The 23,783-nt window shown below is 41.6% G+C and overlaps 1 protein-coding gene across 2 annotated transcripts in view; it reads right to left on the bottom strand.

Moving 5' to 3' along the window:
• REC114 (REC114 meiotic recombination protein) overlaps positions 1 to 7,558 on the bottom strand; it is a 108,655-nt gene extending 101,097 nt beyond the window's left edge. Inside the window, exons 1-2 of one of the 2 annotated variants that reach the window (XM_043471025.1) lie at positions 7,523 to 7,558; positions 5,425 to 5,617 (exon numbers count right to left, since the gene is read on the bottom strand). In XM_043471025.1, coding sequence (XP_043326960.1) covers positions 5,425 to 5,583 — 159 coding nt within the window. In that variant the 5' untranslated portion in view covers positions 5,584 to 5,617; positions 7,523 to 7,558. Of the gene's footprint in view, positions 1 to 5,424; positions 5,618 to 5,700; positions 5,732 to 7,522 lie in introns of those variants that run through there. The other variant, XM_043471026.1, reaches the window with a different exon arrangement.
• Positions 7,559 to 23,783: the final 16,225 nt, after the last annotated feature.

Raw genomic sequence — 23,783 nt, 5'->3', positions numbered from 1 at the left:
AGTCAGTAAAGAAACTGCCTGCCACGCAGGAGACTACCAGCAGTGTAGGAGATCCAGGTTTGATCCTGGGTCAGGAAGATTCTGGAAAAGGAAATCGCAACCCACTCCAGTATTCTTGCCTAAAAAATTCCACAGATAGAGGAACCAGGCAGGCTACAGTCCATGGGGTCACAAGAGTCAGCGAAACTGAGCAACTAAATCATCACATCATAATTATCACACTATCTTAAGAAAAGTAAGCTACCACACAGTCAAATGTTTACTGAGCACCTATCATATGCTAGGTAATATGCAGGCACATGAAATACAAAGGATGCTGTTAAGAGGACCCAAAGTATATCTTATGTTGAATCTGCATTTAAAATTTCATTTTAAGTACAAACTTCATTTTCTATTTCTTAATTTCTAAGTAGGGCAATTATATTAAGTTCCTTCTATAAAAACTAAAGGATTTTTCCCCCCTTTTGAAAGGAAAAAAACAAGACACTGTCAGGTTCAACCAATTAGGGCATGTCTGAGAAATCCTTGGAGTGTGGAAAATGTGGTATAACTTTAATTTAAAAGCAACTTGCAATTAACATCACCTTTCAAAATTATTCTCAAATTAGTAGACTAAATTACATTCAAGCATAAAATACATAAAATGGACCAATCTGTTATTATTTATGATAATTCTTTCAGAAAGGCTGGGCTAACAGATGTAAGGAATTAAAATCAAGTTCAAGATGTGTTTCATTTGCTTATTCCACTTAAATGACAGATGGTTTAAATATTAACCCTACTAATAAAACACTTGCATATTCATTATTAATCTGATTGCCTTACCTCATAACCCCACAAATCCATTTTTATTAATTTTACTATAGGGTTGCCATTTCATTCAAGGTCTTCTAAACTCTTGCTCTGCAAAGTATGGTCCTTGAACCAACAGCCCGTATCACCTGGAAGTTTGTTAGAACTACAGGATTTCACTGCTCACATCAGACCTACTAAGTCAGGATTTACAAAATGACGGATATGCACATTGACATCTGAGTAGCACAGTCCCAAACTGTTGATTTTTTAAATATTTATTTATTTAACTGCACTGGGTCTTAGTTGTGGCATGCAGAATCTTCAATCTCTGGCATGTTGCGGCATGTAAGAGCTAGTTCCCTGACCATGGATTGAACCTGGGTTCCCTGCATTGGGAGTGTGGAGACTTAGCCACTGGTCCACCAAGTAAGTCTCTGAATTGTTGATTTTTTTCACACTTTTTTTTGCAGTATTACAAAAAGTTTATTTGCACTCTTGCACTGTTGGTGGGAATGTAAATTGATACAGCCACTATGGAAGACGGTATGGAGATTCCTTAAAAAACTAGGAATAAAACCACCATATGATCCAGCAATCCCACTCCTAGGCATATACCCTGAGGAAACCAGGATTGAAAAAGACACATGTATACCATTGTTCACTGCACCACTATTTATAACTAGAACATGGAAGCAACCTAGATGCCGATCGATAGACGAATGGATAAAGAAGTTGCGGTACATATACACAATGGAATATTACTCAGCCAGAAAAAGGACCTCATTTGAGTCAGTTCTGATGAGGTGAATGAACCTAGAACCTATTATACAGAGTGAAGTGAATCAGAAAGAGAAAGATAATCATCATATTCTAATGCATATATATGGAATATAGAGAAATGGTACTGAAGAATTTATTTACAGGGCAGCAATGGAGAAACAGACATAGAGAATACACTTATGGACATGGGGAGAGGGGAGGAGAGGGTGAGATATATGGAAAGAATAACATGGAAACTTACATTACCATATGTAAAGTAGATAGCCAAAGGGAATTTGCTGTCTGGCTCAGGAAACTCAAATAGGGGCTCTGAATCAACCTAGAGGGGCGGGGTGGGGAAGGAGATGGGAGGGGGTTCAAAAGGGAGGGGACATATGTATATCTATGGCTGATTCATGTTGAGGTTTGACAGAAAACAACACAATTCTGTGAAACAATTATCCTTCAATTAAAAATAAAGTTTATCTGCTTCCAAACTGTAGCTAACTTATCTACAGATAATAACTTTTCATAAGAATAATTCAATTCAGACAAATAAATCAATATACATATACATTCCATAGTCTCTATATAAGATGTCTCAGACTTGACCTTACCTCTCAACCAGGACTCCAAGTCTTAGAAGTACTACACTTGTTGTACTATTCATTTTTTTCTCTTAATCAACATTTTTGCCTTAGCATTGTGGCCATTGTGATGAAAGTCTTCTTTGTCATTAAACAACTATATAGAACAGGAGCAGGAAATCAGATTCTCCCCACAATTTTAAGAAAAAATGAAAAAACTCAAAACAGATTCAACCAAGGTTGAACTTAAAAAGTCCCCTAGAGAAAAAAAGACCAGAATGACTCTATTCTCCAAAATAATATATTTTTATGCTTTACTTAACACACATTTTTTTTTCTTACTGCAGAGGTACCACATTTTTAAAATAAGAAATTCACATGGGACTTAGTGCAGTTCTTTAGATGGCTCATCTTTTATCATTACTATTGCACAATAGTCACAGAACACATAAAATAGAACAAATCTTGTTTTCTCTTTCGTTTTTCCCTCCCAAAATGACAGACCTAGGCTGAAACTGATCACAGCAGGTAGGATGGTTCGGCACAGATTCAAAGAAAAGTACAAATGTTCAGTTTTCAAAAGCACTGCAAAAGCAAACCTCATCTCTTGTCACTGTAGCTGTGGCTTTATGCCAAACATTTGAAAACTGTTGAAAAGTGTTGCTCCTTATAAGCAATTATGAAGAGCCTTGCAAAGAAGAGGAAAGAAATGTAATAACTCCTTAGAATGGTCTAATGTCCCTGACCTCCAGGTTGCAAGATAGGAGTCTAATAGTTACCCAGTTGCATCTGAGGCTGTGCACCCAACAAAGATGCTTGAGGAGAAAGAATTATAAGGGTGTGAAGAGATGGTATCAAGGAACCTGCTGGGCAATTTCAATAATTAATTGTCCTCAAACGTTTCCATTCTTTCAAGATCCTATGATAGATTAGTGATTCTTCAATTTAATGCTATTCATTCAATTTTGCATTTGCAAGCTATACTACAACTTCCCCTTCATGGATCACAGCTTTGTTATGGAGAAGTGGCTTCCATAACTCAATGACGCTATGAGCCATACCCTGAAGGACCACCCAAGACGAACAGGTCATAATGAGTTCTGACAAAACATGGTCCACTGGAGAAGGAAAAGGCAACCCATTCCAGTATTCTTTCCTGGAGAACCCCATAGACAGTATTAAAGGCAAAAAGATATGCTGGAAGAAAAGACCCTGATGCTGGGAGAGACCGAAGGCAAAAGGAAAAGGGGGGTGGGGGTGGGGCAGAGGATGAGATGGTTAGATAGCATCACCAACTCAGTGGACATGAATCTGAGCAAGCTCCAGGAGAAAGTGGAGGACAAAGGAGACTGCAGTGCCACAGTCCATGGGGTTGTGAAGAGTCAGACACGACTTAGCGACTGAACAATAACTATTACAATTTCTCAGGATGTGCTCTACAGAATACAACTAAGTAGTTAATGCCTTTTTTAATGGTCTTAGCTCTAACAGTCTAGAAATTGGTGAACAATTCGTTATGCCCCATCTCTACTCACATTTACAGTCAAATCTCTCAGAAGAATTGTCCACACACATTGGTCACACTTTCTCACTTACTAGTTACTCTTCAGCCCACCCCTATCTGGCTTCCACCCCCTTCATTCTACTGTAACTTCTCTTGGTAAAAACCATTAAGGATCTTCATGTTGCTAAATCCAAAGGACACACCTTAGTCATCATTATTCTTCACTCTGCAGCATCATTCAACAAAGTTAATTGTTCTCTCCCTCTTGTAATAATCTTTTGTAGCTTTGATGGATTTGCCTTCTCCTGGTATCTCCCAACTCTCTGACCCTTGGCAATCTGCTTTAGGGACTCGGTCCCCTCTACCTGTCCTGACCTACCTTGAAGCTTGGTCCTGAAATCTTGTATCATCTCTTAACTATGAATGTCACCTTCATGTTGATGACACATTTACATCTCCAGCCCAGATGTTTTTGCATTCAACATCTCCACTTGGATGCTGCATAAATGCATTTAAACCCAATACATCTGAAACTGAAGTCTTGGATCCTTCCTTCACTATTCTTCCTCCAATGTTTCCCAATCCAGTTGCTCCTGCCAGAAACCCAGGAGCTCTTTATTCTCACCACTCATATCCAGTCAATCTCCAAGTCCGGTCATTTTGGCCTCCAAAACATAGCTGTAACATGCCTGGTCTCCCCATCTCTACTGCCATTCTCCCTCCCTATCCTCCCATCCTTGCCCTCCTAAGTCATTATCAGCTATTGCCCACCACACTGCAAAAGCATTTTAAGTGATCTTCCTGACTCTACCTGTTGTTGTTATTTAGTTGCTAAATCATGTCCGCCACTTTCGAGACCCCATGGACTGTAGCCCACCAGGCTCCTCTGTCCATGGGGATTCTCCAGGCAAGAATTCTGGAGAGGGTTGCCGTGTCCTCCTCCAGGTGATCTTCCCAACCAAGGGATCAAACCCAGGTCTCCTGTATTGCAGGCAGATTCTTTACCATCTCAGCCACCAGGGAAGCCCAAGAACACTGGAATGGGTAACCTAGCCCTTCTCCAGGGAATCTTCTGAACTCTACTCGTATTCCTCTCCAATTCTATCTCCACTCTTCAACCAGAGTGATCTTTCAAAGATGAACATGCTCCAACTTAAAACCCTTTAGTGGCTTCCTATTGGTTTTAGGACATTGTTCATAAGGTACCTGCCTACCTCTCTAGACAATCTCATCCCATGGTATCTGACTCCTTGTTGTCTAAGCACCAGACTCACTCTTTTTGTCTGTACATTACACTCTCTGAGGTTGTACAGGTGCAGGGCCTTTGCACATGTTGTATCCTTTATCTGAAATTTGCATTCTCTTTTACTTTCTTCCTACCCACTGCTGCCCAAATCATACCAACATACATACACAGGCACAATCCAAAACCCCAGGGTCCACATCCAGCAGTGAAACCAGACCAAAAGGAAGTGAATGATCAGCAACCCGTGGCATTAAAACATATCACCAGGACAAAATAAACACTTATATAACTTTATCAGAAAACCCTTCTATAACTTTATACGAGGCACTGTTTGAGTGATTTATATATATTAACACAACCATACCACCCAGTGGGTACCATTATTATCTCTAATTTAAGATAAGGTAACAAGGTAGGGGTTTCCTAGGTGGCTCAGTGGTTAAGAATCCCAGTCCCTCAGGAACCAGGCTGCAGTCGTCCCTCCTTCCCTGTCGGGTGAGAGCCCCCCAACCCTTTCCGCCCTCAGGCCTCACCTTCCATGTCGGGGAAGAAGCCATCCCAGCTTCCTGGCCAGGCCCAGGCGGCTCCCCAGTGCCGGAGGGCATGAAGCGGCCATACCGCTGCAAAGGCCACTGTGCCGCGTCTCCTGCTCGTAACCCGAGACTCGCGTGCTCTTTTCCCGCCTCCGCCATGTTTCTCTTCCTGGCTTGGGCAGCCGCAGCACGCCTGTCAATCGGTGCAGCTAGCCAATCAGAAAGCGAAATGACCCAAGACCCACCCTCCCCCAGAGTGGAAGCCAATGGACAAACCCCAGAGACTCGCATGAGGGTGGGGCGAGTAGGGAGTTGCGTTTGTCCTCTGGTTAAGGGCGTAGTTCTGGACCTTGGGCATCTCATCTTGGTGGGCAAAGTGGTGTTGGTAACTTCCACCTTCAAGTGGGACTGTGACGCTTATAAATGGTAGTTGGCCTTTCAGTAGTTCCGGCCCTCAACTTCCGTCAGGAAGCCCAGGACATCTGCCGCTCTGAGACCTTTCTGGTAACTGGCCTTGAGATTTCTACACATTGGGACTAGGCTACGTCTCTGCGCTATGTGGACAAGTGTGGTTTCCTTTTTCACAGCAGCCTTTCAGATGACAACAGCCCTGCCCACCTCAACCCCACCAAAACACAGCCCCAATTCTACCCACCATTCAGGAAACCCTAGACATATTCCCTCCAGATGGTCCAGTTCTCTTTAAAAGAGAGGAGCAAATGGGTGGGATGTTGCCAACGATGGGATGAGGCTCAAACAGCAGGTGCAACTCAGTAACAGGTCTGAATGATTTATAATCAACAAAGCACTTCTACATCTGTTATTTGTTCTCTCAACAACCTTGTGGTAAATTAAAGCAAAACAGAGATTATTACCCTCATTGAATAGATGGAGGTGCAAAATAGTGTCCTGAGAGTAGAAGCAATTTGTGCAGCCGGTGTAGGACTGTGGACTCTGCAATCTCTCCTTGAGTCTACCCCACTTGCAAAGAATTTGGGTATCTGTGCAGGCTGGGTCAAATTGGAAGCATTGTGTGTGGAAGATGGAAGCTGTGTTAATCCAACACATAAAGTTAAAATGCAAACAATTTTTAAAACCATGCATTTCAAAGGGTATTAAATGCATAGGCCATGGTTGGAGAAGGGGTCATTTATTCACTCAACAAAACACCTTTAAATGTCTACAGTATATAGTTATGTTAGTAACTACAGGGATTATGGAAATATGTTAGGCATGAATATAGCCTTCTAGGACCTTAGGATCTAATAAAGAAGACAAAGAGAGGTACCCATGATATATGACGTTAATGCCAAGTGAAAGGTGCTTTAAGGATTCAGGTAATGTGAAACTGTACAATCTGGAATGGCAGTGGCATTTCAGTCCCAACTTGAAAGGTCAGTAAAAGCATCCCAAGGGAAGATGGATGAAACTGGTATTCCAGGTGGAGGGCAAGTTGAAGAGTAAAGTTGCAGAAATGAGGATAGTGACATAACCAGCTAGAATGCAAGGGGTTTTAAGGAAGATGAGGCCACAAAGATGAGTTAGGCAGAAGAGTACTGAACAGTAGCTAAGGAGAGTGAATCTTACTTGGTAGATGGTGAAGAGTATGGAAAATTGACGTAGAGAAGTGACACTATCACAGTGGTGGTCCAGGCAGGCTCATCTTTGAGGGGCATGTAGAATAACTTGTATTCAAGATAAGGGGTATTTGTTAGTTATCTTTCCATTAGTCCAGTAGAGCTTGAAGGGGTCAGATTTGAGAAATGGCTTCCGAAGTTCCTTAAATGACACAGCAGTACTGCATTTAATATAGTAGTAAATGGTTAGAAACTTGGTTTGAATCCCAATTTCACCACTTGCCAGCTATGTGACCTTGGGATGTCACTTAACCTCTCTGTGAAACAGAGTTAGCCAATACCAATCTTCCAGGGTCTTAGGGAGTATAAAGTAAGATCATCTGTGGGAAAATTCTTGGTAAATTACAAAGCAGCACATGTGTGGGTACTTTCTGTTTGTGGGGTTAAAGTGACTTTCCATGCACCCCCATAGGCAGGAGGATGGGGATGGGAGCCTGATATTCAGTCTCAGAGGCGCTCACCTTCCAGGTCCCTGGCTGTGGATGCTGTCAGACACCCTTCACAGGAGCAGATGGTGCTCACAGTTGGGACCCTGTCAGTGCCCAAGGACACCCAGGGCCCTGCTGGGCTCCCACCTGCAAGCTCCCTTCCTAGACAATGCACCTGTGCTCGAGTTTCTGGAGCCACCAGTGTCTGCCAAGAATGGATCATGTCTGCAGAGAGAGATACAAAGCCACAGCTCGATACAAAGCCACAGCTCAATGCACAGAGGCTCTTAAAAACCTCTGATATTAACAAATGTGACTTGAGCATCCAAGAGATCCCAGACACTGTAGTAGGTACTGGGAATACAGAAGATAAAACAGATGTTCTGTCCACCTGAAGCTTACGACCGGGTGGCTGACGGGGTGGGGTAGACAGAACACAAATTAATCCATGTTTTTAATGGCCATTGTGTTTTCATTTTTAAAGATATGTCTGTAATATTTATTCAGGTATAAAAATTTTATACAATAAAAAACACAGATCTTATATATTCAATTAGGCAAGTTTTAACACCTGTATACATTCATGTAAGCACCATCCAAAAAAGATATGGAACATTTCCAAACTTGGAACACCAAGTTCCCTTAGGAGTGCCTCCCTCCGGTCAGTCTCCAACTCCCAGGGGCAACCATTGGTCTGAATTTTTCCACTGATCTGACTTTAATCACTGTAGATAAGCTTTTTTGTTTCTGGACTTTATATATATATATATATGTATGTATGTATGTATGTGCTCAGTCACTCTATTGTGTCCAACTCTTTGTACCCCATGGACTACAGTCCACCAGATTCCTCTGTCCGTGGGATTTTCCAGGGAAGAATACTGGAGTGGGTTGCCATTTCCTCCTCCAAGGGATCTTCCCAACCCAGGGACTGAACCTGCATCTCCTGGACCTCCTGTATTGACAGCCAGATTCTTTACCACTGAGCTACCTGAGAAGCCACAAATATATATATATATATATATATATTTATATAGAGAGCTATATATAAAACCACAGGATATATTCTTTTATATCTTCTTTTGTTCAGTGTAATTTTGTCTTTTAGCTTCATCCATGTTGTATAAACCAGTAGTTCATTTCTTTTTAGTGATGAATAGCATTCTGTTGCATGATTATATCATGATTTGTTCCTCACTTGTTGATAGGCATTTGAATTGTTTTCTGTTTGCTTGGCTTTTTAAGCTGTTGTAAACATTTTTTGTATTAGTCTTTTTGTAGAGATGTGCTGTCATTTATCTTCATTAAATACCAAGGGAGTGGAATTGCTGGTTTCTAGAGATAGATATGTTTAACCCCATAAAAAACTGCCGAAGAGTTCTCCACAGGGGTTGTACCATTTTGTACTCCTACCAGCAAAATATGGGAGTTCCAGTTATCCATGCTGACATTTGCATGTCAAGTCCTTTCAGTTTTAGCAACTCTAGTGGATCTATAGTAACATCTCACTGTGGTTTTAATTTGCTTTCCCAGATACCAAATGATGTTGAGCCCCATTTCAAACAGCTTACTGGCCATTTGTATATTTTATTTCATGAAGTATGTGTTCAAATCTTTATCATTACTGATTTGTAGGGGGTTCTTTATATATTCTGGATACAAGTTTGTTGTTAGATATATGTATTGAAAATACTCTTCCCATTCTATTACTTGCCTTTTTGTTTTCTTAACAATGTTTTCCAAAGAGCAGAAGTATTTAATTCTGAATGAAGTCAATTTTATTAATTTGTAAGGGTTTTTTTTTTTTTTTTAGTGCTTTTTGTGTCCTGCCTAAGAAATCTCTGACTACTCTGAGGTTGTACATATATTCTCCTATGTTTTCATCTGAAAACTTTATAGTTCTGTCTTTTACATCTAGACATATGACCCTCCTTGCATTAAATTGTTTGCATGAAGTGAAGTAAGAATTAAGGTTCTTCTTTTTTTTGCATTGATATACAATTACTATTATACAGGACCTGCCCTCAACCAATGACTGATGGAAACTGGGATATAAATACCCCAGTTTCCTCACTCCTCAGGTAGGACAACTCTGAGATTTGTATAATATCCCATTTCCCAGGCTTCACCCGTGGGATCAGGCTCCAGTTACCCCTGATATAACTTCTTGGTAATGATTCTTTTTTTGGCTTCCCTGCCTGCCTTTCCTACCAGTGTTTCCTGTAATCTCCTCTCAAATAAATTGCTTGCACTTAAATTTTTGTCCCAGCATCTGTTTCTCGGGGAAGCCAAACTAAGAGAGTGACAAACAAGGCAGACAGTCCCCTGCCTTCGTATATTTAGCTATAATTTAGGCACACGCAAGAAGATGGTACAACAGGCATTGAGAGGGGAGAGAAGCCACATCCAAAGCAGACCCTTCAATACCTTGCTGACCAACAGCAGTAGGACAACAGTATTTGTGGTCCGGACTCATGAATGACAGGTGACTATGAGCTACTCTGACCCCCTCTTAGGAGACTGTTACCAGCTTTTTTAAACATTTTTTTAAAATCCCAAATCCTTTTACTGTGTAACTCTATTTTGTAGGTGGCACAATGACAGAGATGCTTGTCTCATGAGTAGTTAGCATCATGCTGGAGGCAAGCTGCAGGGCTAGTTTCAGAATCCTAGCATGTCTTTTTCAAAGCAGGCTAGGGGCCCCATGTATCCCTTCTTGCTAGGAGGATGAGACAGCAAAGAAAACGATGGCTTCAGTCTCCTAGATGACAGAGAAATACACATCTTGACTGTGCCTGCTGTGTCTCAGCCACAGCTCCAGGAACCACACAGGGATTGGAAACTGCAGGGCACTGCTGGTGTCTGTGGGGTTTCCCAGAAGAGCCCTGTTTGCATAAGTCAAGCCAGGTGAGGTGTCTCCGTGATGTCAGACCTGGGGATGATGTGTAAGAAGGGGATGTTTCCATGGAACTCTACACTCACTGGTAAAAAGCAATTATTTTCAGGTTTCTGCTCTGTTTCTTTCACAGGCAAAAACTAACTGCTCCATTTCAGGTAATTGAAGGGATTTCAATGTGACTGGGCACAGACAATCCCAACCTGTCCACAGGTTGCTGATCATTGGCACAACATGAAGAGAGATTAACACAGACTCTTTCCATTTATTAAACACACAGAGAAGAATAATAAGCTAGTAAAATGTTTGCCTGCTGGTAGATCTAGGGGCACATTTTAGCAAGTTGGATTAGAGTCAGAAAGAGGAACTTCAAGCAAACCCTAAAGAAAGACTGAATTTCCACTTTGAAGGGCGGGTTTATATTTTACTTAGGTTGGAATCCAGAGTTCCTGGCACATGGTAGGTCCCCAATTATTTTTAACAAAAAGATTGCACATTTTAATATGGAAGAGTGAAAGGGATAATTTAAAAGTCACTTGAGGATATAAAGCACTGATGTGGGGGAGGTGGTTAATAACCCTTTCCTATCTTCCTCTCCACACAAGTTGGAACAAGAAGAAACATCTTCAGCCATATCATAAAGAACTGAAGCTAAAGTTGAGGAAGAAATTTTTGTACCTCAAAATTTCAGTCTCAGAGCTGTGTATTCAGGAAATTTATAACCCTAAAGCCTACAAATATGTAATCATATATAGGAGCATAGACAGGAAGACCCCCTTGAAGTCTTTCCCAATTTGATGCATCACTTATTTCATCATTTGTTGCCTGACCCAGGAGAAGTCATTTAACGCACCTCTGAAGAATGAGGCTGCGATATTTGCAATTTACGCCTCAGAGGACAGATGAGAGCCTCATAAAGAAAATGCTTTGTGCTGGAGAATGACTCAGCAGAAGCATTTCTGAGCTTTGTTATTGAGAATATTTTGAATATTTGAGCCTGCAGCCATTGCAGTTGCACCTCCAGCAGATGATAGGTCAGGGCTGGCAGAAGCTAGGAGGTCAACATTTTCAGGGGACCCCAGGGAATGGTCAGGGCCCTTTGCACTGTTTTCTCACACCAAAGGCTTCAGCCATGAGAGTGTCACAATATGTTTCTGAATGAAAATCCTTTCCCCAGGGGAGCATTCTAACAATAAATTGACAGACCCTGAGGAAGGGTGATTTTTTTTTTTTTTTTTGAGTGGTTGTGTTTGAGTTCAGCTAATTTGTTCATTCATTGATTCAGCAAGCATTTGTTGGGCTTTCTCTGTGTCAGACACTAAGCAAGGTAACAGAGAAACAAATCTGAATTGGACACAGCTCTTCTATTGAAAATGCTTATAGTCTGACAGAGGGACAGACCAGGTATTGTGCTGGTGCAATTAAGGAGTGATACATTCAAATGGGAGCAGTAGGAAAGTTGTGCAGAATAGAGACTCTTTTTTTGTCTTGTGGTAAAAGTCACATAACACAAAATTCATTATTTTAGCCATTATAAAGTGTGCGATTCAGTGGCATTTAGTCCATTTACAATGTTGTAAAACCATCACTACTATCTAGTTTTGGGATATTCTCATCACCCCAAAATGAAACACCATACCTCCTAGCAGTCATTCCCCCTTTTCTGCTCCCCCAGTTCCTGGAAGCCATCAGTCTGCTTTCTGTCTCTATGGATTTGCCTGTTCTGGATATTTCCTATAAATAGCATTATACAATAGACAGCCTTTCATGTTTGGCTTCTTTTACTTAGTATATTTCCAATGTCTGTCCATGTAATTGCATGTATCATTGGTACTTCATTCTCTTTAATGGTTGACTAATACTCCATTATATAAGTATACCACATTTTGTTTACTGTTCATCAGTTGATGGACATTTGGGGTGTTTCCACCTAGTTGGAGACTCTTGAACAGTGCTTTATTGAGCTGAATAAAAATGGCTTTGCTATCCTTGTAAAGCAAAGCAACACAGACTTCTAGGCACCATAGTATATAGTTGTTTATTGCTCTACAACTTCTTCCATCTCCAGAAATATAGCAAGGACAGGTCCAATATTAAAAGATAACCAAAAAGAGATAACTGGGATCAAAGACAAGGGAAGCATCTCTGGGACCAGGAATTCGCAATAGCAAGCAAGGGTGAAAGCCAGGGGCATGCTGGTCTCCAAGTCTGGATCCAGACAATGGTGGCAGGAGACCCATTCCAAAAGAGAGACAAGAGCCAAAGAGCTCCACACAAGGCCGAAGAGAGTCAGGCTCCCCGCATGAAGCCAGGAGTAGGAGTCAGTGCCCCTTCTTTGAGGGGGGCTTAGCAAGGCCTTCCCTGGTGGCTCAGACGGTAAAGCGTCTGCCTACAATGCAGGAGACCCGGGTTCAGTCCCTGGGACGGGAAGATCTCCTGGAGAAGGAAATGGCAACCCACTCCAGTATTCTTGCCTGGAAAATCCCATGGACGGAGAAGCCTGGTAGGCTACAGTCCATGGGGTCGCAAAGAGTCAGACATGACTGAGCGACTTCACTTTTCACTAGCAAGGCTGCCACCCTACCTCTTGGTGTAACTGTTTCCAGGTCAGTAGGAACCTAAGGAGACAGCAGAACAGATACAACATCACAACCAGGACCTGAGCCAAGTCTCCTGCAGGCTCTGAGACTGAATAGCCCCAAGTTGCAGCAGAAGAGGGGTGCTGAAACATGCCTATTATCAGTTCTGAACTGGAACTTGGGGAGTTAGAGGAAGGCAGGAGCACACCCCTTCCACTACTAGAAAGTAAAGGAAAGAGTCATGTATAACTGATTCGCTTTGTATGGCAGAAAGTAACACAAGATTATAAATCAACTATGCTCCAATAAATTTTTTTTTATTTAAAAAAAAGGAAAGGTGAAGAAGCAGAGAATTTCCCTGCTTAAAGGTCACTTAAAATGACCTTAAAAATCAAAAGTGTAAAACACATGAGGAAATCTAGTTCTAAGAAAGACAACAGAAGCAACAATAAGAATATAAACTCACTTCTGAAAAAAATTAATCGAATAACACAGACTGACAAAGATGTTTTAAAATGATAAATACAACATGGATGAATATGATTCATAGATTATATTATAAATCGTATGTAACAATTAAAGTTGTATTGAAAGTGAAAGTCGCTCAGTTGTGTCCAACTCTTTGCCACCCCATGGTCTATACAGTCCGTGGAATTCTCTAGGCCAGAATACTGGAGTGAGTAGCCTTTCCCATCTCCAGGGGATCTTCCCAACCCAGGGATCAAACCAATGCAGGGAACTCCTACTCCTGCATTGGAGGCAGATTCTTTACCAGCTGAGCCACCAGGGAAGACTTGTCTAACAATACAGATAATATAATACTGAAAAAAGCTGGACACAAGAGTACACAATACATGCTTAAACTGATATAATGTGAAAGAAAAAACAAACCATACTACAAACTAATCTATGATGTTAGAAGTCAGGAGAGTGGTTGTCCTTGAAAGAGAGCCCAAAGGGGGGCTAAATGTTTCATTTCTTAACTTGGGTGCTTGTTACATGAATGTCTTCATTTCATGAAAAGCCACTGTTACATATATAGTCAATCCTCTTTATTTGAAGATTTTATATTTGCAAATTTGGCTACTCATTAAACTTTCCTTGTAACTCCCCCAATCAATATATACCTCCCCTTTATGGTCCTTCATAGATACACATTGAGGGGAAAATTCTGAGTCATCAGATCCTTGTAGTCTCACCAAAGATGGAACAAGGCAACACTCGGCCTTCTTGTTTCAACTCTCATATCATAAATTAGGGTACTTTTTGTAGTCTACCTACTGTGACGTTTTTCACATTTACATGCCCTTTGTTGGTGATTTCACTGTTTAAAATGACTCCCAAGCATGATGTTGAAGTGCTGGCTGGTGTTCCTGAGCTCAGGAAGAGATGTGCCTTATGAAGAAAGTAAGTGTGTTTGGGCTTTCCTGGTGGCTTAGACAGTAAAGAACCTGCCTGCAATGCAGGAGACCTGGGTTGGGAAGATCCCCTGGAGGAGGGCATGGCAACCCATTCCAGTATTCTTACCTGGAGAATCTCCACGGACCTAGGAGCCTGGTGGGCTACAGTCTGTGGGGTTGCAAAGAGTCGGATGCAGCTGAGTGACTAAGCACAGATAAGCATCCTTCAGACATGAGTTATAGTGTTGTGGGATTTGAGTTCTATGTTAATGAATCAACAAATAAAAAACCTGCAAGCAAGTCATTTTCCTTGTCTCTGCTCTGCGGGTCAGTCTACACTATGACGGGCTTCACTGCTGACTCAGATGGTAAGGAATCTGCCTGCAATTCGGAGACCGAGGTTTGATCCCTGGGTTGGGAAGAACCCCTGGAGAAGGGAATGGCTATATCCACTCCAGTATTGTGGCCTGGAGAATTCCATGGATGATATAGTCTATGGGATCACAAAAAGTCAGACACAACGGAGCGACTTTCACAGAGAGCTACACTGTTACATCAAAGGTTCCCAAATTTATCAAGATTACCAAAAAAAAATTCCTTTATTCTTTTATGTGTTTCCATGTAACCATGTGTAATTTATTCTCTAGGGTATAAACCTAAAAATATTATTGCTCAATCACATGTGTGCATTTCCAATTTTATTAACAATTGTCAAGTTATTTTCTCACGTAGTTGTACTAATTTAAAACATTGTCCATACTGTTGAAAATTCACATTTCCCCACATCTTCTTCAATATTGATGTTGTCTGATTCTAATTTTTGCAAATAGTCATTATTGTTTAGATATCCATTTCCTTGATCACTAGTGAAATTAAGCAGCTCTTCATAAGCTCACTGCCCATTTTGTTTTCTTCTTATGTGAATTCCTTGTTCAGCTCCTTTGCCTATTTTATATTGAGTGTGTCTTTTTGTTATTAATTTTTAGCAATTCTTCATATATTCTAGATACTCTTCCTTTGTCTGTTAAATATGTTGCACGTATTTTTACTGGTGTTTTAGTTGTGTTCTAACTTTGTCTATGATAATTAGTTTTTATTTTTAATGGATTCAAATCTATTTTTTCTTTTATTGTTCATAATTTTTGTGCCTTATTTAAGAAATCCTCTTTTTCTTAGAAACTCATAATATTAACTTATTTTCCCTTCTCACAGTTTTACAGTTTGGTTTCACATTTAGGTCTAATACATCTGAAATTTATTTTCATGCATGGTATGAGGAATTTTTGAGGTGTTTTTGAGCTAATAGGCATTGAGAAGAAGCTTTTTTTTTTTTTCAAAAACATCTTGGCATTTTGCATAATGCACATGTGTCAGACTAGAAATGGCAGAGAGTTTGCAAAGGAGGGAGGAAGCAGGAAGAAACTAGGGATAGTAGAGGAATTCCACATATCGTTCAGTTGTGAGCGCTGTGACTTTGTGTAGGCAAAGCAATCATACAAAAACCAATTTGAAGAGGTTTATAGTGGATTTCAGTTGTTTACAGTGGAACACTGATGATATTTTTCCATCCCTTCACCCCCTCTAGTCAGTTGAAATATGTTCTGGGACATTGTGAAAACTATGAGAAAAGAAAATAAGTAGTTTTACTCTGAACCAAACACAATGAAAAAAGGAGGTCTGCAGCAAGAAGATCACATTGCAAAGACTAAGCTAATGGGTTGGGAATTTTCTGCTATTTTGGAATAGCTTTGAAGCCTATATTCATTCATGCATTCAAAACACATGTATTGATCACCTGCTCTATTTCAAGAAGTATCTTGGGTACACAAGATACTCCTGTGTATCTTGAGGACACAGGAGCTTTAGAGATGAATAAGTCCCACTTCTTGCCCTCAGTGAGCTCCCTTCTAGGCAAAAAGACAAATATATAAGGAAATAAGTCTCCATCCTAGGTGATAAATGTGAAAAAACAAACAGACAAACTACAGGGTACCACACAAACTTAACATAGAGCACAGAGGAATGCTGTTTTCAGGTCCGGGAAGGCAGGAGATCAAAGACATGTTCCTGGAGAAGCTAACACATGACCAACAACACATGAAGCAAATGGAACAAACATGGGCTGAAATTTACCTTCTTTTGCATGAATACCTAAATTTCTTTCATTCACTAATAAAGTTTTTAGTTAAGCACCTACTGTGTGCCAGGTAGTAGAGACACAGGAGGAATTCTTGTGAAAAGATGATCATGCATACCTAAAACTAATACAATGTTACATATGAATTGTATCTGAGGAAAAAACGGGCAGAGAGGAGTACAGAGGTTGATAAGACAGATCCTCCAATGGAGAGTTGTACCAAGGTCCAGCATGTATAAAAACAGCACCCAGTACTGTCTGGGAGAATCAGAGAAGAGGGGCCGAAGAAATATGTGGTCCTTGGGTTCAAACTTGATAGGTGAATGCAAAGTTTGCCAGGCAGAAAGGTGGAAAGGTGTCCGTTCCGTGGAGGTTGTAGGATATAATGTGGGAAGCCTGATCACAACCTCCCTACCAGCTGTACTGCCTCATCCATAGATCTGCCTCAGAGAAGAAAAGCAAAGCCATTCTCTGAAGTGCTGTGGCCACTGATTGCACAAGAGATGACCTCCTGACAAGTAGATAATGTCTAATGTCTAATGAAGTAACTGGGCGCAAAGGACTTTGCACAATTAGCAGGCACTGGAAACTGAATTCAATCAGACTGAATTCCATAAGAATTTAGAGAATACAGAGTGGGCTGTCCAGTCAGAGTAGAAGCCTGTGCTCAGAGAGAAGAGGGCACCTGGTTAAAGCCTCTGGTGGCTGGAGTCCCCTCAAGTCTTGGAGAGCTTTTTGATGCTATATCAGTCCACGTGTGGCCTCATGACTCTAGGTCTTATAGTCAAGCCCCGCACAACTGCTCACACTCATATACAGTGTACAAAGTAATAGAGTGGGTAAGACATTTTAGGGAACTTGTGAAAAATGAAAGTTTTAGTCACTCAGTCATGTCCAACTGTTTGGGACCCCATGGACTATAGCTCACCAGGCTCCTCTGTCCATAGAATTCTCCAGGCAAGAAACTGGAGTGGGTAGTCATTTCCTTCTGATCCAGGGATCAAACCCTGGTCTCCCCATTGCGGGCAGGTTCTTTACTGTCTGAGCCACCAGGGAATTTGGAATCTAGGGTAATTCCGGGTAAGATATAAGAAAGGTCAGAGAATTCCTGGTGGGCCAGTAGCTAAGACTCCATGCTCCCAATGCAGAGGCCTTGGGTTTAATCTATGGTCAGGGAACTAGGTCCCACATGCCACAACTAAGAGTCTTCATGCTGCAACTAAAGATCCCCCATGTGCCATAACTAAAAGGTCCTAAATGCCAGCAAATAAGACCCAACGCACCTAATAAATGAATGAAATTTTTTAAAATTAAAAGAAGAAAGTCATAAGAGTGCATGTTTACTGAGTATTCACTATGTGCCAGGATTGTTTCAAGTGATTCACAAATATAAACTCTTCTAATTCTTAAAAGAGCTCCATGAAGTGCTATTAGCCCATTTACCAGTAAGGAAATGCAGGGACAGAGATGTAAAACAATACATCCAAATTTGCACAGCTATTTTTTTTTTTTCCCTTTTTTTTTTTTTTTTTTTAATTTATTTTTTTCCAGTGGGTTTTGTCATACATTGATATGAATCAGCCATAGATTTACACTTATTCCCCATCCCGATCCCCCCTCCCATCTCCCTCTCCACCCGATTCCTCTGGGTCTTCCCAGTGCACCAGGCCGGAGAACTTGTCTCATGCATCCCACCTGGGCTGGTGATCTGTTTCACCATAGATAGTATACATGCTGTTCTTTTGAAACATCCCACCCTCACCTTCTCCCACAGAGTTCAAAAGTCTGTTCTGTATTTCTGTGTCTCTTTTTCTGTTTTGCATATAGGGTTATCGTTACCATCTTTCTAAATTCCATATATATGTGTTAGTATGCTGTAATGTTCTTTATCTTTCTGGCTTACTTCACTCTGTATAAGGGGCTCCAGTTTCATCCATCTCATTAGGACTGGTTCAAATGAATTCTTTTTGACGGCTGAGTAAAATTCCATGGTGTATATGTACCACAGCTTCCTTATCCATTCATCTGCTGATGGGCATCTAGGTTGCTTCCATGTCCTGGCTATTATAAACAGAAATTTGCACAGCTATTAAGTGGCAAAGAATTTGAATGTAGGTGGTTTGACTTAGCCACCAAACCACACCCATCCTAGAGAATTAAAAGATGTTGCTGTAGAGGTATGCAGGGGACAGATCATGAAAGACCTTGTATGCCTTGCTAAAGTGAAAGTGAAGTCTCCAGGAGTCTACATAATTCAACAGAGCAGTCCTGCATTTATCTGTTTTATATATTGCACTTCTGTTTGAAGATTTCATTTAGATACAGGGTCTGCTTCTAAAACTGCAAAGGCAGTGGCAGTGACTGAGGAATTTTGAGTTAGAGTGTGATGTGGTCTTTTGATTTGCCTTTTAGAAAGATCAAGCTGGCAGCAGTATGAAGAGTGAACGGGTGGTATCTACAACTAGAGGGAAGGCCATTGCAATGTTCCAGATGAGAGATGATCAGGCTTGAAGAAGAGTAGGGTAGCAGGAATGTGTATGCAGTGTATTTAGGAGGGGGACTCAACAGGACAGAAGAGACTGATTGAATGTGGAGGAAGAGAGTAGGGGGCCTGGGAAACTAGGACTTGACACTCCATAGTCAAGGGCATGCTTCACACATGTGCACATTGGTTTGCATGCACACACTATGCCTAGAGGAGCATTACTGGCTCCAGGTAGGAAGACACCCACTCAGATTCACAAATGTGTTTCCACACAAGTTGTGGGAGTCTGCAACTGTCCTCCCTCCTCTGACTCTGTCAGGATCCCATTCTGAAATCTGATGCTGTTTTATTACAGATAAATTCACCATAGATCTATCTATCTGCGTGGTTCTCAGCCTGGGGCATCCCACCCCTCAACAAAGGGAGGTTTGAAAATGTGTGGAGGCAATTTTAATTGTTACAATGACCTGGTCATGCTGGTGACCTTTAATGCCCAGGGGCCAGAGGTGCTAGACAACATGCAAAACAGAATCGTACTCATAGCACAACCTCTGAGAAATACTGGAAGAACTTTGTACCCCAAAAGTCCCAGACTTGAAACTTATCACCTCCCTTTACCAGGTGGGGCAAATTATCATTTTTGAGCCTCAGTTTCCCGACCTGTAAGATAGGAATCTATTACCTGCCTCCCAGGATTCTTATGAGGATTCTGCAAGGTAACATAATGCTTCACATATATGGAGTTCCTGATGAGAATAGTTTCCTTTTCTTGTTTAGCATCACAGTCCTTTTCTCAACTTCCTTTTATGGGTCATGAACTAGTGTTCTAATTTCCAAGAAACAAATGTTGCTCCCGCCCCTCTTATGATCCTGGGTGCAGAGCAGGCTGTGCAGTCCACTTCAGGGGTAAGTGATTGACAGCAAAATGTCCCTTGAAATAACTCATGAACAGCTTGTGGAAGTTAGCTGTCAGAAATTCCAGTTCAGGAAGAGTTGTTTCCAGCACTAGTGGCTGTCAGCCCATTATATTTATAGAGACAGGGCAGCGTGGATGAGTGGATGGTTCAAGCCCAAAATGGGGGTGAAATGATGGAGAGGTCTGTGCCTGAGTTTCCTTTACTTTAGAAATCAGAGGACTAATCCTACAATTAATCCCTGAGTTGTCTGAAGTTTTCCAACCATTCTCTTCGAGATGGTAGTAACAGATACTTATGTTCGATTAACTCAATGATTAATTAAAATGTCTAGCACTTAGCTAAACACTTTATTTGTGCATGTGTGTTTAGTTGCTAAGTCATGTCCGATTCTTTTGTCACCCCATGGAGCCTGCCAGGCTCCTCTGTCCATGGGATTTCCCCAGCAAGAATACTGGAGTGGATTGCCATTTCCTTCTCCAGAGGATCATTTTTATTTACATTACCTCTAAATGTTCATTAGACCATCACCAACTTGATGGACATGAGTTTGAGCAAGTTCCGGGAGTTGGTGATGGACAGGGAAGCCTGGCAGGCTGCAGTCCATGAGGTTGCAAACAGTTGGACACAACTGAGTGACTGAACTGAACTGAAATGTTCATAACCAATTTTCAAGGCAATTCTGTATTACTTATAGATGTGAACACTGAAGCTTGGCAAGGTGGAGTAGCTTACCCAAGATGACACTGCTGCAAATGATCAGGTTCATTTTGACATTGGCTTTTCTTGACTGTGATGCTGTCTTTCTTCACTAAATCCAACAGAGGACCAGGAAGGCTTTTCTGAGTTTTATTTTCATTCTCTTTAGCTCATACTTCCCTTCCTGTTTTACAATAACAGTCCTGATCTCTCTTGAAGTGTGTGTCTGGCTGTGGGGATCCTCTGTCCAAGTATGGTGAAAGGCTGGGTGTCAGTAAGGATCACTGGGCTACAATGAGGTGCCCAGCACCGGTGACTGAAGGTAGACCAGATGGTTAGATGTGGTACTCTGTTGACAGTGACTGCTAAGTGATAATGACTACAATTGTTGCTGAGATCACTGATGCAGTATTAAGAGCCAATGGTCCCTGATTGATTGGGTGACCACTCAGACTGATTTATAATTGTGCCATGCTGTTCATTAAATATTTTGAACATCACCCCTAATTGTATTATTAAGTGAAGTCTGACTTTAGAATGCTGGCCTCATTCTGTACATTACTATGAAAAAGGCTAGTAAAAGGAGTTTGATATTTTTTGTTGCATATAGAACAGTATTATTATGAATATCAAAGAGCATTTTTACATTTATGTTTTCTTCAGTTCCCAAAGAAATACAACTTCTTTGTAAAATTTTGGAATACACTTAACTATCTTTATCTGTTAGCTGCCTAGCCAGCAACTCTAGCAATACCCAATATTTTTTTTCAGACATCTCGCCCTCCTGATGGTAGCCCATCTCCTTTGGGTGGGTCCTGATTATTTGGGGATAATCAGGATAATGACTCAGAAATGGAGATGTGACACAATATGACCAACGAGATTCAAGTGTCAACTGTTTGGGCCATATGAGAAAGAAACTTCCTCTTTTATTTTGAAAGCGCTACCTGCAGAGGGATCTTCTCCCTGGGACATTACGGTTCAGTTCAGTTCAGTTCAGTCACTCAGTCATGTCCAACTCTTTGTGACCCCATGAACTACAGCACGCCAGGCCTCCCTGTCCATCACCAACTCCTGGAGACCACCCAAACCCATGTCCATTGAGTTGCTGATGCCATCCAACCATCTCAACTTCTGTCGTCCCCTTCTCCTCCCCTCCTCAATCTTTCTCATCATCAGGGTCTTTTCAAATGAGTCAGCTCTTCGCATAAGGTGGCCAAAGTATTGGAGTTTCAGCTTCAACATCAGTCCTTCCAATGAACACCCAGGACTGATTTCCTTCAGGATGGACTGGTTGGATCTCCTTGCAGTCCAGGGGACTCTCAAGAGTCTTCTCCAACACCACATTATGGTAAGCAGATGCAAAGCCCAGAACTTCTGTAGCCACTTTGGCACCATGAAGGGAGCCAGTCTTGGGATAAAGCTGGAGCCTTGGAAGGCAGAGCAGAAAGAGGGAGGGAAACCAGACTCTGAAGGGGAACAGCATCACTGAACCCCTGAACCAAATAAGCCCTGAAGTTCCACTCACCTCTGTCCTTTTCATCTATGTGAACCCATAAGTGAAAGTGAAAGTGAAGTTGCTCAATAGTGTCCAACTCTTTGTGACCCCATGGATGGTAGCCTACCAGGCTCCGCCATCCATGGGATTTTCCAGGCAACAATACTGGAGTGAGCTGCCATTTCCTTCTGCAGGGGATGTTCCCAACCCAGGGATCAAACCCAGGTCTCCTGCATTGCAGACAGATGCTTTACCCTCTGAGCCACCAGGGAAGCCATAGATCCCCTTTATTTTTCAAGCCAGCTCAATTTGGGTTTTCCATTTCTTGCAACTAAAAGCAGAGGTGGTTGGTAAACTGCCATAGAAATCTAGAAGGAACATAAATAACAAGCTCATGACAGCCTACTCTCAAATCAAGACACATTGTGAAGTCCATCAAGCCTGCATGGCAATATTTAAAGTGATTCTCATTACCTTTAGCAAGAGGACAGATTGTGCTAAAAATCATACCAAGATCTGATTGTGAAGGAAGATGAATTCATAGCCCTAACAAATCTATGCTAAAATCACAGCCCTGGTAAGATAAAATCAGGATCCTGACACACAGGATAGGCATATTTGGATAGATGCCTTTGAGAACCTGGAATCCTCTGGACCAGCAGAGGTACCCCACATTTCTAGGAGAGTAGCTTTCTATTACCACCCCTAGATTGATAAGTGGGGTTGGGTTTCAGCATGGCTTTAGGGGGTAAATATTGTCTTTTTTGTGTCATAATAAATTATTCCCCAAAAGAGCTTCAGATTGTGACAAATATATGACAAAATATATATATGGAGATGAATCTCAAGATTACTGGACAGAAAGATTTGATATAAGGCTGGTAACAGAAGATTTAATGATATGGAGACACTTCCATTGTGCCATGCTGTGCTAATTTGCTTTAGTTGTGTCTGGCTCTGTGTGACCCTGTGGACTGTAGCCCGCCAGGCTCCTCTGTCCATGGGATTTTCCAGGCAAGAATACTGGAGTGGGTTGCCATGCCCTCCTCCAGGGGATCTTCCTGATCCAGGGATCAGACCCACGTCTTTTATGTCTCTTGTATTGGCAGGTGGGTTCTTTACCACTAGTGCTACCTGGGAAGCCCTGACACTTCAATTACTTTGTCTTTGATATCATGGCAAGGATGCCTGGAGCTGGCACTAAATAAGCTGTTGGAATGGCTCCTTGAAGTTTGGAATCAATGATGGTCTACAGGAAATAAGGTAGAGATGCCTTGGCAGAGTGTTAAGGAGGAGGTCAAAACCCTCAAAGAGGTAAGCATTTGAATGGACTTCTTTTGTAATGCCAGAGACCTCTCCAGTTGACTGTGTTCCTTGGGAAGGCCCAGAAGACACTTCCTTCATTAAGGCAATGAGGAATATGCTAGAGAGAGGGCTCAGTGCTGTCTGTAGAGGCCAGGGCTGATGGTAAGAGATGCTGCTGCAGAACTGGTGTCCCTAGTGTCAACGAGATGATAGAATTCTGGAATAGGGAGGTCAGGAGGCAACACTTAACTTCAGAGACAATGCAGGTGTAATTACCATAATGAACATCAAAGTCAGTTGGAATCAAGGGCCTTGATCCTTGGGGATCAGGGCAATGGCTAACAGACACTGATGTTTCTAAGGGCAGGAAGTGGAGAGCCA

The sequence above is a fragment of the Cervus canadensis genome, chromosome 6, assembly GCF_019320065.1.
Source record: "Cervus canadensis isolate Bull #8, Minnesota chromosome 6, ASM1932006v1, whole genome shotgun sequence".
NCBI lineage: Eukaryota > Metazoa > Chordata > Mammalia > Artiodactyla > Cervidae > Cervus > Cervus canadensis.
This window is presented reverse-complemented; position numbering and strand designations above follow the sequence as displayed.